Source organism: Thermobia domestica, unplaced genomic scaffold (genome assembly GCF_964235325.1).
Source record: "Thermobia domestica unplaced genomic scaffold, izTheDome1.hap1.1 HAP1_SCAFFOLD_1087, whole genome shotgun sequence".
Classification (NCBI taxonomy): domain Eukaryota; kingdom Metazoa; phylum Arthropoda; class Insecta; order Zygentoma; family Lepismatidae; genus Thermobia; species Thermobia domestica.
In genome coordinates, this window is record NW_027656797.1 from 1 (window position 1) to 12,378 (window position 12,378).

The following is a 12,378-nucleotide window of genomic DNA, read 5'->3' on the forward strand; positions in this document are numbered from 1 at the left end:
AATCTGTGTCAGTAATGTTGCAAACTCTTCATATGTTAACACTGCACCCTTTGTAATACGAACTAGATGGTATTTCATTGATTTTATACCGGCTTCCCATAGTCCTCCAAAATGCGGCGAATTTGGTGGTATGAAGTGCCACTGAATTCCTTCGGTCGATGTAAAATCATGAACTTGAGAACTAAAAGGATCTGATGAAAACAGCTGATACAAATCTTTCAATTCATTGTTGGCTCCAACGAAATTTGTGCCATTGTCGCTGTATATGTTGAGACATCTTCCTCGTCTGGCTATGAATCTGCGTAAAGCTGCTATGAATGACTGCGCACTAAGATCTGTTACCAATTCCAGATGTATAGCCTTGGTGGATAAACAAACAAATAACGCAACATATGCCTTACGTACAGATCTATTTCTAACTGCTCCTGATTTTATGTAAAACGCTCCAGCGTAGTCCACGCCTACGTTTAGGAATGGTCTGGCTTGCTGCACACGAGCTGCTGGCAACTGTCCCATAAGTTGTTTTGAACCACTGGCTTTTAACTTGAAACATGTGATGCAATGATGGATCACTTGTTTTACTACCTGTTTGCACCTGATGATCCAATATTTCTGGCGTAGTGATGATATTAATAATTGGGGTCCAGCATGAAGTAATCTTAAGTGTTCTGCTTCCACTATAAGTTTTGTCAAGTGTTGGTTTGAAGGCAGAACTATTTGATGTTTGGCGTCAAATGGAAGCTGACTATTCTCCAATCTTCCTCCAACTCGGATCATGCCTTCACTATCTAAAAATGGATGTAAATTGTTCAATTTACTTCTTGACGGAACAATGTTTCCATTACGAAGATGCTGCAATTCGCTGTGAAACCCAATTTCTTGTGTCCATTTGATGCAAACATGGAGCGCTGTGCGGAGTTCTTGTACTGAAAGACCTTCTGTTAGTTTGTTTTGCTTGTGTCTGATGTTATGAACAAAACGTCTACAATATGTTATTGTCCTAACTAACCTTGACAATTTTGAGAATCTTGTTATGGTTTTATTGCACCAATTGTCTAAAGTGACTGTCAATGTTATGGTTCCCTTACTCTCTGGAACTTGATCTGGTTGCAATGAATCCTTACTTGTCACTGACCAATTAGATTGTAAACTAGAAAGCCATTGTGGACCGTGCCACCATAATGAATTGTCCTTTATGGAAACTGCATCTATTCCTCTTGAAATCAAATCTCCAGGGTTGTCTGAAGAAGTTACATGTTTCCAACAGCTAACGTCAGTTAAGTCTTGAATTTGAGCTACTCTGTTGGCCACGAAAGGTTTCCATTTGTTGCACGGAGAAGCTAGCCATGCCAACACGATTTGGGAGTCGGTCCATAAATGGACGCTACTTATGTTCAATTTTAAAATTGGTAAAATCTTGTGAACTAACTTTGCCAAAATAACTGCTGCGCATAACTCCAGACGTGGGAGAGTGATTTTCTTGACTGGGGCCACACGTGATTTAGCACATAATAAATTAACTGATATTTTTCCTTGATTGATCGATCGCATATAAATGCAAGCTCCATATGCTCTTTGAGAAGCATCTGAAAAACCATGGATCTGAATCTCCTCTATGTTTCCTTCAACAAGTACATATCTGTCAATTTTAATCTGATTGATTAATGGAAGTTGCTTGTACAATTGAGTCCATTTCTTTGTTAATTCCATTGGTATACTGTCGTCCCATTGAACCTTTTGCCGCCACAATTCTTGCAAAAATATTTTGTATGAAATGACAACTGGTGAAATTATTCCTAATGGATCGAATATAGTGGCAATGATGGAAGAAATCTGGCGTTTAGTAATGCACTCTTGAACCTTCATTGTTGACGTCTTGCTTTCAACGAGAAATATATCCTTGTCTGGATGCCATGACAATCCTAATGCCTTGACGCCTTGGCCTTCGTGGAACTGGATTGGACGCTGCACTTCTCGAAGCTCTGGCGAGATGGATTCCAATAATCTTGGATCATTCGAACTCCATTTTCTAAGTGTAAAACCTCCCTTTCCCAGTAACTCTATCAATTGCTTCTGGACCTCTAAAGCTTGCTGTATGTCGCTCATGCCACTACAAACATCATCAATATAGAAATCTCGACGTAATATTTCTGCTGCTACAGGGTAATTATGCTCTTCTTCGTCTGCTAATTGCTGTAGGCATCTTGTGGCCACAAATGAAGCACATACCGTACCATACGTTAGTGTTTTCAACTCAAAAACTTGAATCGGTTCATTTCTAGATCTTCTCCACAATATACGTTGTAATGGCGTGTCTTCTGGATGAACATTGACCATGCGATACATCTTAGCGATATCTGCAGTGAATACCACCGAATGAGTTCTAAAGCGCAAAATGATAGAAAATAAATCTTGCTGTATTGTAGGACCAACTAAGAGAATGTCGTTGAGGCTTTTTCCGCTGTCAGATTTTGCTGAAGCATCAAACACCACACGGAGTTTCGTTGTAGAGCTTGTAGGCTTAAAAACTGCATGATGTGGCAAATAGTATGCAACGCTGACGTCCTCCTTTTTACGCTCATCTATCCTTACCATGTGACCAAGATCTTCATATTCTTGCATGAATTCCGTATATTTAGCTTCAAAGTCCGGATGTTGATCGAATCTTCTTTCCAATTGCTTTAATCTAACCAATGCCTGCTGATAAGAATCGCCTAAAACTGTACGGTCTTCAAGCAAAGGCAATCGTACAATGAAACGCCCTGTATGATCTCTTGTTGTATTCTGAACGAAATGTCGCTCACATGCAAGCTCTTCGCTTGATCTAGGTGTAACAGTAATTTCTTCTAGTTCCCAGAATTTTTGTAGTTGTTGCTGTAGATCTATGTTTGTCTTCACAAAACATGTTGTTAATGGAATATGGGGGTCACGTTCTTGAGGAATGCGTCCTGCCACGATCCATCCCAATTCTGTCTCCTGAAGCACTGGAAAATCACCCGGCCGCGTTTTGTGTCCTGACTTCATAATTATGTAGAATACTTCCGCACCTAAAAGAATATCTATGTCTCCAGGCGTATTAAAAGTAGGATCCGCTAGAACAGTGTCCTTGGGAATGTTCCAATCGTCATAATTAATTCTTTCTTCCGGTATTTTACTTGTAATGTGAGGGAGAACTGAACAACTTATATTCAATGAAAATGTGTTAACACATGAATGGACACTAATATCTACAGAGTACTTTGTATTAGATATCGCTTGATTTATACCTTGAATTGGAGTATACTGTCTATACCGTTTGATGTTCAATTGTTGCACCAAATTCTCTGTTACGAAATTGGTCTGACTAGCACTGTCTAGAAGCGCGCGACAAGGAACCAAATTTCCCCTATTATCCCTTACTTTTACTATTGCAGTAGATAACAACACTCTTGCGTTAGGCCTAGCCTTTAATGCACAATATGACACTTGCCCTAAATTTTCACTGGAATCTGAGTTGTTACTACGCTCTTGCCCCGCGGCATTGCTTACACTTGGAAACCGCACTGATTTGTCCTTTGTTACGTCTACATGCAATAATGTATTGTGCTTTTTGGAACACTTTTTACAACCTCTCGATTTACAATTCTTCAAAAAATGATTACTTTTCAAACAATTCATGCATAATTTATTTTTACGAATGCACTCTAATTTTTGGCTGTGTCCCGCATTCACAAAAGACGAACAAGAATATAAGGGATGCTGGTTATTACAAAATTCACATGCATTTGAAAATGTTGATAAATAAGTCTTTGATGACTGAATACTTTTTGCTTGCTTGTTTTGTACGCTACTACTCTGCTTCACACCATCAATACTAGTTCTCATGTTCTCAAGCACCTGACAACGTTTCTCGAGAAACGAAAAGAATTCTGATAAAGCAGGAAAATTAGAATTCGTATTTTGAAGCTCCCATGACTTTCTAGTAGTTGCGTCTAATTTTGATACAAAGTGTTGGGTCAAAATTACGTCTGTGAGGTTTACGTTTGGCTCAAGTGCTTGTAGCGCATTTATATTACTAGTAGCTGTATTTATAAAAGCGCGAAGTTCACTTACATTTTCTTTATACACTGGCTTGATTTGTAGTATTTCGTGAATGTAAGAAGAAGCAATTAGCTTTTTGTTTGAATACCTGTCAACGAGTAATTGCCATGCTACTGAATAATTTGTTTCGGTAATTGGTAAATTTTCAATTAGGTTTAACGCTTCGCCCTTAAGAGAAGTTCGGAGGTACTGAAACTTCTGTACTGTGGAAATGTCTTTATTCTCGTGAATAAGAGATGTAAAGGTGTCCTTATATGATAACCAATGTTTACAATTCCCGTCAAATGCAGGCAACTGTATGACCGGTAATTTAACTTGTGCGCTACTGCTAGTGCTATTATTAACAGCTGATTCTTTATTTCGATGCTTTAAAACAAGTGCTTGCATTTGAGCCTCTAAAGAAAAATACACATTTTCAATTTCTGCACGAACGTTTAATGCTTCCGCTTCGGGTTCGATTTGATCAATTTCAATAGTATCTTGCACCTCCTGCAACTTTGACCAGACGTTATTTAGATGTTTTAAGCGTGCACGTATTTCTTCTATATTGCCTTCATTTGGATCAAAGGCCTGAACAAAAGTGTTTATTCTTGTTAACTGGCCTCTGTATGCAGATCTTTGCCTTAAAAGACGCTGGTGTGATTCACTCATGATTAAATGCTACGCAGAAATATGAAGAATAAAAAACTACTGACCTGATGATGATGTTTTTTGTTTTCTTTTACCTATGAAATATACTCCAGAAGCGTGGTCCTGGTACAACAGCTGTCCGCCTACACAGAAAACGTGCTGATTGTCCAACGTACGTGATAGCACCACATATAGGCCGACACAAACACATTTCTCTTCATAACAGCACAGAACAATTCTCACAATTGTCAGAAAGCTTTGCACTCATGTGGCCCGGATAGGACCAATGTACAATATGAATGTATATATTTGTAACTTCACTCAAGTACAATGACAATGCTAAAAACAATGTTCATAGTAGTGGACTGTAAGGCTTGATTCGTACACCACATGAATGCAACCCAATATAAATTCACTGTATTTAATGATTACAACTTCAATTTGCACACAATAATAATACACAAGAATAAACATGTTCACAAGGTCCTTAGTTGTAAATGATTTTGATAGGATGGCTTATTGTTTATGTTATGTTATATGATTTTCGACCATGATATATGGTCCACCAAACTGTATGCTCTTGCTGCCTCCACATTCACCCACACCAAACAATAGAAAAGCGTTAAGCAACTTGAACACTGTTGCCAGCTAAAGGCACACACACTGTTAAATACACAAATAATCCCAAACAACTGTCATAATTCGATTAAGGGAAAGCCTTTGTTATGTGACATTCTATTCTTTCGTGAACTAGTACGTCCGTCGTTTGACCTGCTGCCGATCGGTTGAACAGCGTAAAATCCCTGTCATGTGAAGCAACGAAAATCAGGAAGCGTTTGTGTGTTTCCTTTGTTCCCCTTTTACATATTTCTGTTTTATCTTAGTGCGTTGTGACAGTGGCGTCATGGTGTAGTGTAGTGTATATTAACATATTAAGAAGAAGTAATGTTATGAAGATTGAAAAAGTAGTAATATTCTGGAAGTGCCCCGATGATTAACGTGTGGATTTACACTAAAAGAGTATCCTTTACTTTTCATTAAATGAATATAATAAAAAAACACATGACTGGAGTACTTATTCCATGATACTTAAAGCATATTTTTAAAATACTTATGAACATCTACAGAATTAATACTAACCCTAGATTACAAAGCCTCATTTTTTGTCACGTCGTCACAAAGCCTTCGTAATTTTTACGACACAATGGTTTCTTATATATATCTACTTGTTTTTTTTGTATATTTTTAACATTTAAAAATTATCTAGGATTCAGTTGTATGTCTATATCACAAATATATATAACTTGTTTGTTTCTGGGGATGGAGGAGGAAAAATTGAATATGAACTTTTTTTAATTTCTAACTATATTTTGTAAACTAGAATATATAAGATAAAATTAAAAAAAAAAAAAATTACACTTGTGTATGGAGCAAGAAAACATGTTTAGGTGGAACCGTAAATATTGTGAGGTTTTAACACTGAAAAACGGAAAATTTTAAATATTTCACAGTAAAAGTTAAGAAAGGTTTTTTTTTCAGTTTGATTACAATGTTCATATAAAAGTGTTCACATAATATTGTTCAAATAACACTGTTGCGACTATGAGCATTTGCATATCTTTAGTCTGTATCGCAGTTTACACAGCACATTGCTCTTATGTTCCCCACAAATTACATTGTGACAATGGTTGCAGTAATTGGTAGTCATTCTTCTCTTGGCAGAAGGACAAAAGGAACAGATTTTCCTTGCACCTGCAGGGCAGCGACCATTCGCATTTACAGGTATTCCCAGATTCTCGGAAATCATAGTACGTAAGTTTCTCTGCAGTGACGGTGTTTGCAAGCGAGTTGTCATGTGTGGAGTTGTTAGTTCCATGTACAGTTCTTTCATGAAGATCTTGCGTTGTTTGGGTGTTGTGGAAGAACCATAATGTACGGGTCATCAGCAGGGGATGCGTCAGCGGCAGGGGGTGCGCCAGTGGCGGATAGTACAGAGTCAAGAGTGGCGGACGTGGATGTTGAGAAAGACGGCGTAATATTAGATAATGAGACAGAAAAGGGGCAATACACAGTTTCTCTCCGTTTTCTTTTCGTTCCTGAAAGTGATCCTTCAGGAGATGACTTTGGAACCCAATGCACTTTCACTACCATCTAATGTATAATCAGGGTCGGCGACTGTGTAATCCATATCTTCTATTTCGTCATCTTCTACTTCATCTTCCTCCCCTTCATCACTTTCAACAAATAATGCTTGATTTCGTTGTCATCATAATCTGACAGATCCTCATTCAATAACTGTCTTATGCGGTCTATTTCCCGCTCTTCTGCATCTGCCATGACACTGACAATATATATCAACCCAAAGAGCCACCACTATGTACACACTACAATTAAAACAACTTGTAGAGTAAAATTCTAACGTAAAATAAAAAAGTAACGTAATCACAAAGCCTTCGTAAATTTTACGACGCATTGCTGCAATAAAACACATACATCCGATCTACGCGACTGCCAAACTAGTAATGGCATCTATCGGCTATGATAGGAAGGTACTGGAGAAATGGCAATGCTCGAAAATGTGGTATCCAAGTTCTATCGTTTTTGCAAATGGCGCGTCGTAAAATTTACGAAGGCTTTGCAATCTAGGGTTAATATCAATAACATAATTTAATAAATTGTAGGGATAGTTTTAATGATAATTAAAAAGTATTAATTGCTTCTCTTGAGTGAAATATTAGATTTTCTATATTGTTCTTTTCCTTATGTTTTATTTAACAACGATTTTGAAAATAGAAATTTATTGGTATTTCATGCTCCTTTTATAAATTTAGCTATTTGGTATAAATAAATAATAGAAAAATAATTTTGTCAAACGAAATATTTTTCTTAGGAAAAATTCCTTTTTTGAAATTTTAACCGAAACAGCTATATTTTCGCAAAAGGTGCTTATAACATAATGTGTAGAACGTACTTAGACTCTTTTTTAAAAAAAAAAAAAAAAAAAGAAAGAAAGAAAATTAAAATCTAATGATTAGGAGCAAAGTTGTAAGGCGTTAAGCAAGCGATGACTCATCATTTTCCCCACCCCCTCCTCCCTCCCAGTTGCGGGTCTGACATGTCCACCATTACTTTTCTAATTCCTATCTTATAAGGAACAAAATGATACCATACACAATACTCTACCATTAAGAGTTTTCATCCCGGCGAAATTAAAATACCGCTAATTTTACAGTAATTATGTGATATCTTCAAATAGATAAAAGATAATTGAAATATGGAACAAGAGCGCCCTAGACAATATTATTTTCCGTGAGGTACCGTTATCACAAGTCACCTAGCGGCTTTCCGTTTTCAGCTGTTTAGAAACGCGAAAATAAATGCCGATTTTCAAAATGGCTCGAAATCGAAAGCAGATGAGTGAGTCGTGATAACGGTATCTCATGTAAAATAATATTGTCTAGGGCGCTCTTGTTCCACATTTCGATTATCTTTTATCTATTTAAAGATATCACATAATTACTGTAAAATTAGCGGTATTTTAATTTCGCCGGGATGAAGACTCTTAAATTGCACACGGGATACAACTAGAAAACCCACTAAGAACTTTTGAAAACAAGCTGCTAAACAATATGGAAACCGCGTAAAAAATAATATGTGTTCCTCGGAATACTGTGTTCCTCCTCGGAACATTTTTTTTTTTTTCTGAATAATGCTAACTGGGAACTGGGATAATGCTAACAAATTCTGTGACACGTGAGATGTTCAATATCACGGAATTGCACTTCACAAACTCGAGAACACAAAATGATTTCTGGTGCGGAGTAGCCATTTAAAACATATGACGGTTACAAAGCATAATAGAAGACAACCGACATCTAGCGGCTATTAATATAAACTAGACTATGTATTCGTTTCTCCAACAGCCGAGCCGAGACGCAGCGATCTATAGTTTGGACAAAATAATTCTTCGTAATACGTATATTCTTTTTGAAACAGGGTGTATGTTTCCCTAAGCTGAAAAAAGAAATTAGGGATACATTTGTAAAGTATATATACATGTGTAAGTGGGTCCTTCTTCACACCACTAAATCCCCATTTAAATTTAGGCATTTGTCCCATCGATGTATCAATTTTTCCAAACTTTTCAAAAATAAATAAATAAATCAGGGCTCTTGTTATTTATAACTCTCCTCACATTCCACTTTTTATCTCTTCTGAAATGTTCATTTTCCATCGGAAGTATAATGATGGACAAATATCTAATCCCCTTTACAATGCGCATGAGTAATGCATTACCGTCTTGCTGGTATCGCATTAAACTGCAATCCGTTCGTTTCTGTCGATTATCGCCACTCAGTTGATGTGAAACCCATCGTCCACTCACTTTGCGGGATTGCAGTTTCTCGTGAATGATGTGGTGAGCTGTACCAACAATAATATTCAACCTTTCTGCAACTTCACATACCTTAATTCAACGGTTGTCTGGAGCAAGTTCATCCACCCTGTCAATGTTCTAGGCTAAATAGCCGGCGCCCTGATTTTTTTTCCCAAAGGGTTTGGACAGATTGGTGCAACGGTGACAAAAATTCCTGAATTTCAATGGGGATTATGTGGACAAGTGAAAAAGGACGAACCTACACAAGGGCGCCCATCCTGGGGGGCCAGCCCCCCCCCAAAACCCATATGGGCCCCTATTGTATTTATGAATAGACAATATTTGGCATAATTTGAATGCAGTTTGTCTTAAAATCCTCACATATATATACCTTCTGCATCTGAATGCCCCTCCCCCCCCCCAAATTTACAGAGAAATCGGCGCCCTTGCGACCTACGTATGTATATATAGTTACAAATGGATCTTTAAAATATTTTCTTTTTACAGCTTAGGGAAACTTATATATTGAGCATCCCTAGTATGTGTTGTTCTGCGATTTTGTTTTAGCTGTGGACCTGTTGAGAACACTTTAACAACGTAGCGGAATAAATGTGTTTGCTTAATTATATCCTCATAAAAGTCTGTCGTCAAAACCGATAAAACTTGATATCGTTTGTTTTTAAACTTTCCGTCGAAAGGTAAACAATACTTTTATTTGATACAAATCATGATTTATTGTTTTACTTAAATCATTAAAAACGTTTAAAAGTGAAAGTATGAAGAAAAAAATAATAATAGACCAGCAGCTTTTATCATCATCAAAACGTTTTATTTTGCTAAACAACAAGTAAATATGTCAGAATTTCAGAGATAGAATATTGCATACAAAACTTCGCTGCGAAACTTATCTGTTTTTTCTTCCTGTTGCCTTATCGTTTACTGAGTGCTGTCTTGTGCCCCCGATAGATACTTAGTACTATTTATGGTTTGTTTAAAAAGTATCTGATTTTTGTGAAAGTGAATTTACTTGGAACACAACGGAAATATCATGTTATTCTTTGCTTTTAATATTTCCGCCCTTTTAATCTTTATTGAGTGTCCCATATGTTCTTCGTCTGACAAAAAGTGTTCAATAATCACGTGTATTATTCCTGTTGGATCAAGCCACTTAGCAATTTGAGAAGAGCGTGTAAGAGGATTAGTGCTTGAAGGTTTATGTCAGAACGAGTTCTATTTTTAAAGAAAAACTTTGAATGCTGTCTTTTCTCGGCTTAGACTTTGGATCATATTTTCTTTGATATTAGGCTGAATTTTATTTGGAAAATAATCAAGGTAAGGCTATGCTGTTTTAAGACGTAATAGGCTGGTATTCAGGTGATGCGTAGGCATTTAATGACCAATCAAATAGTACTGTCGTCACACCATGTGCACCTTCTTATGTCACTATTATAATCCACATCTAGAAGATACTGACATTTACTGACGACTCTTCGGAAATATCTCTACATAGCGGGGTTCCATTAGACTTCAACATAATCTCTCAGCGCTTAAGGTACTTTTTTAGTTGAAATTAAAACTCCAAGATGTTTAGCAGTAAACGCAGAGACAACTAAATACATGAAAATTCGCCGGGATCGTAATACTGCAAATTATGCGTTAAAATATCAAATAATGCTTTCGATAAGTGGATATTTTCAAATATCTAGGATCAATAGTAAGAAACCAAAATCAAATCCACGCAGACATGATATGTCTTTTATCGTCCTGAATTCTGACGAGGAACTTGAAGCTTAAAATATATAAAGCGATAATCACGGCTTTTGTAGTGTATGGTTGTAAAACATGGTCGCATACTTTAAGGAAAGAACGCAGACTGAAAATATTTGAGAATAAGATCCTAAGACGAATATTCGGATCCAGGAGGAACATGAATGGAGAATAGTTGAAACGTCATAACAAGAACTGCATAATTTATACCGTTTACCAAACATTGTTAGGGTCATCAAGTCTAAGAGATTCAGGTGAGAAGGTCATGTAGCCAGAATAGAAGAATCAACCTTTGACCAACACTCATTTACTTGGGTCGTGCGAGGACTTCATAATCTGATCGCAATTCACCTGATTTCCTTGTGATAGACAATATTACCCGTACTCATGAACTTTCTCGGACGCTCATCCTCATTTCCCTTCGACCAATTTCTCGTTCTCTTTCCGCTAATTGTAATTCAAACTCCACCAAGTTTTCATATTAACGTTACTCACAGACTGTTTGTGTGTGTGTGTGTGTGTGTGTGTGTGTGTGTGTGTGTGTGTGTGTGTGTGTGTTATAATAATAAATAAAGATTAAATTTATGAAGTCACCGCAACGTACTTGGTAAGGTGTATACACCCGCCGCAAAAACTCTTCGGACCTCATATGAAAGCTGTCGTAGTAGGAGATCTATCACTTTGTATTCTTGTATCTGGCAACAGTATTACTGCTGATAAGCGAGTTCAGTTCCTTTTGTATTGTGGGTTAACATATGTAGGGTGGTTTCCTGCTATAGTGTGTGTTATAAATTGATTTGTTTTTGTATGATGCACTTTGTGTTTTATAATTTAGTACTGTATTTGTGTAGAGCATTTGTGATATGCCAGGAAAGTACTGTAGCAGTGCGGAAAATGCCAGCATCAAAGCATATTCCAACTGTTCCGAATAGAAACTGTTAAGGTTCGACGTCCATCATCTTCAGGTCGATACGACCCGCCGTATACGGTTCCGACCGTTAGGTACTCCCAGTCTGTAATTGTTTGGGGATGTTTTTCAGGTGAAAATGGTGGTTTATATTTACCACAAAATGTGACGATGAACACAGATCAGTGTATCGACGTTCTTCATGGCCATTTAGTGGATATTCTCCATATCCACAACTATGATTTGTCATGGATGATAACACTCCTTGAAACAAGGCTAAAAAGGTAGTGAATTTTCTTGAGGAGCAACATATCAAGATACTAGAATGGCCTGGAAATAGCCCCGATCTAATTCCAATCGAAAATTGTTTGCATCATATGAAGAAATTCTTGGAACAGACGAAGCTTCACAACCTCTAAACAGAATTGAAGGAAATGTGGTGTATTGACATGGACTTGAATTATTTCCGAAATCTTAGTGACTCCATGCTTAAGCGCATTCAAATTGTTCTCAAAAGCAAAGTCAACATGACTCCGTACTAATGCATGCATTGTCTGTTTTATGTGATACATTAATAATAGCTTTTCGCATACATTTTATGTATTTAATATGTTTATGC

General features: G+C 37.0%; 1 protein-coding gene across 1 annotated transcript; it reads right to left on the bottom strand.

Moving 5' to 3' along the window:
• Positions 1–89: 89 nt before the first annotated feature.
• Positions 90–6,601, bottom strand: LOC145677598 (uncharacterized; the record flags this gene model as incomplete). The annotated part of the gene is made up of 2 exons (XM_081748057.1): positions 6,463–6,601; positions 90–3,563 (listed from the first exon to the last, which is right to left on the bottom strand). Coding segments are annotated over exons 1-2 (3,613 nt in total), but the record flags the coding sequence as incomplete, so codon positions are not given.
• Positions 6,602–12,378: the final 5,777 nt, after the last annotated feature.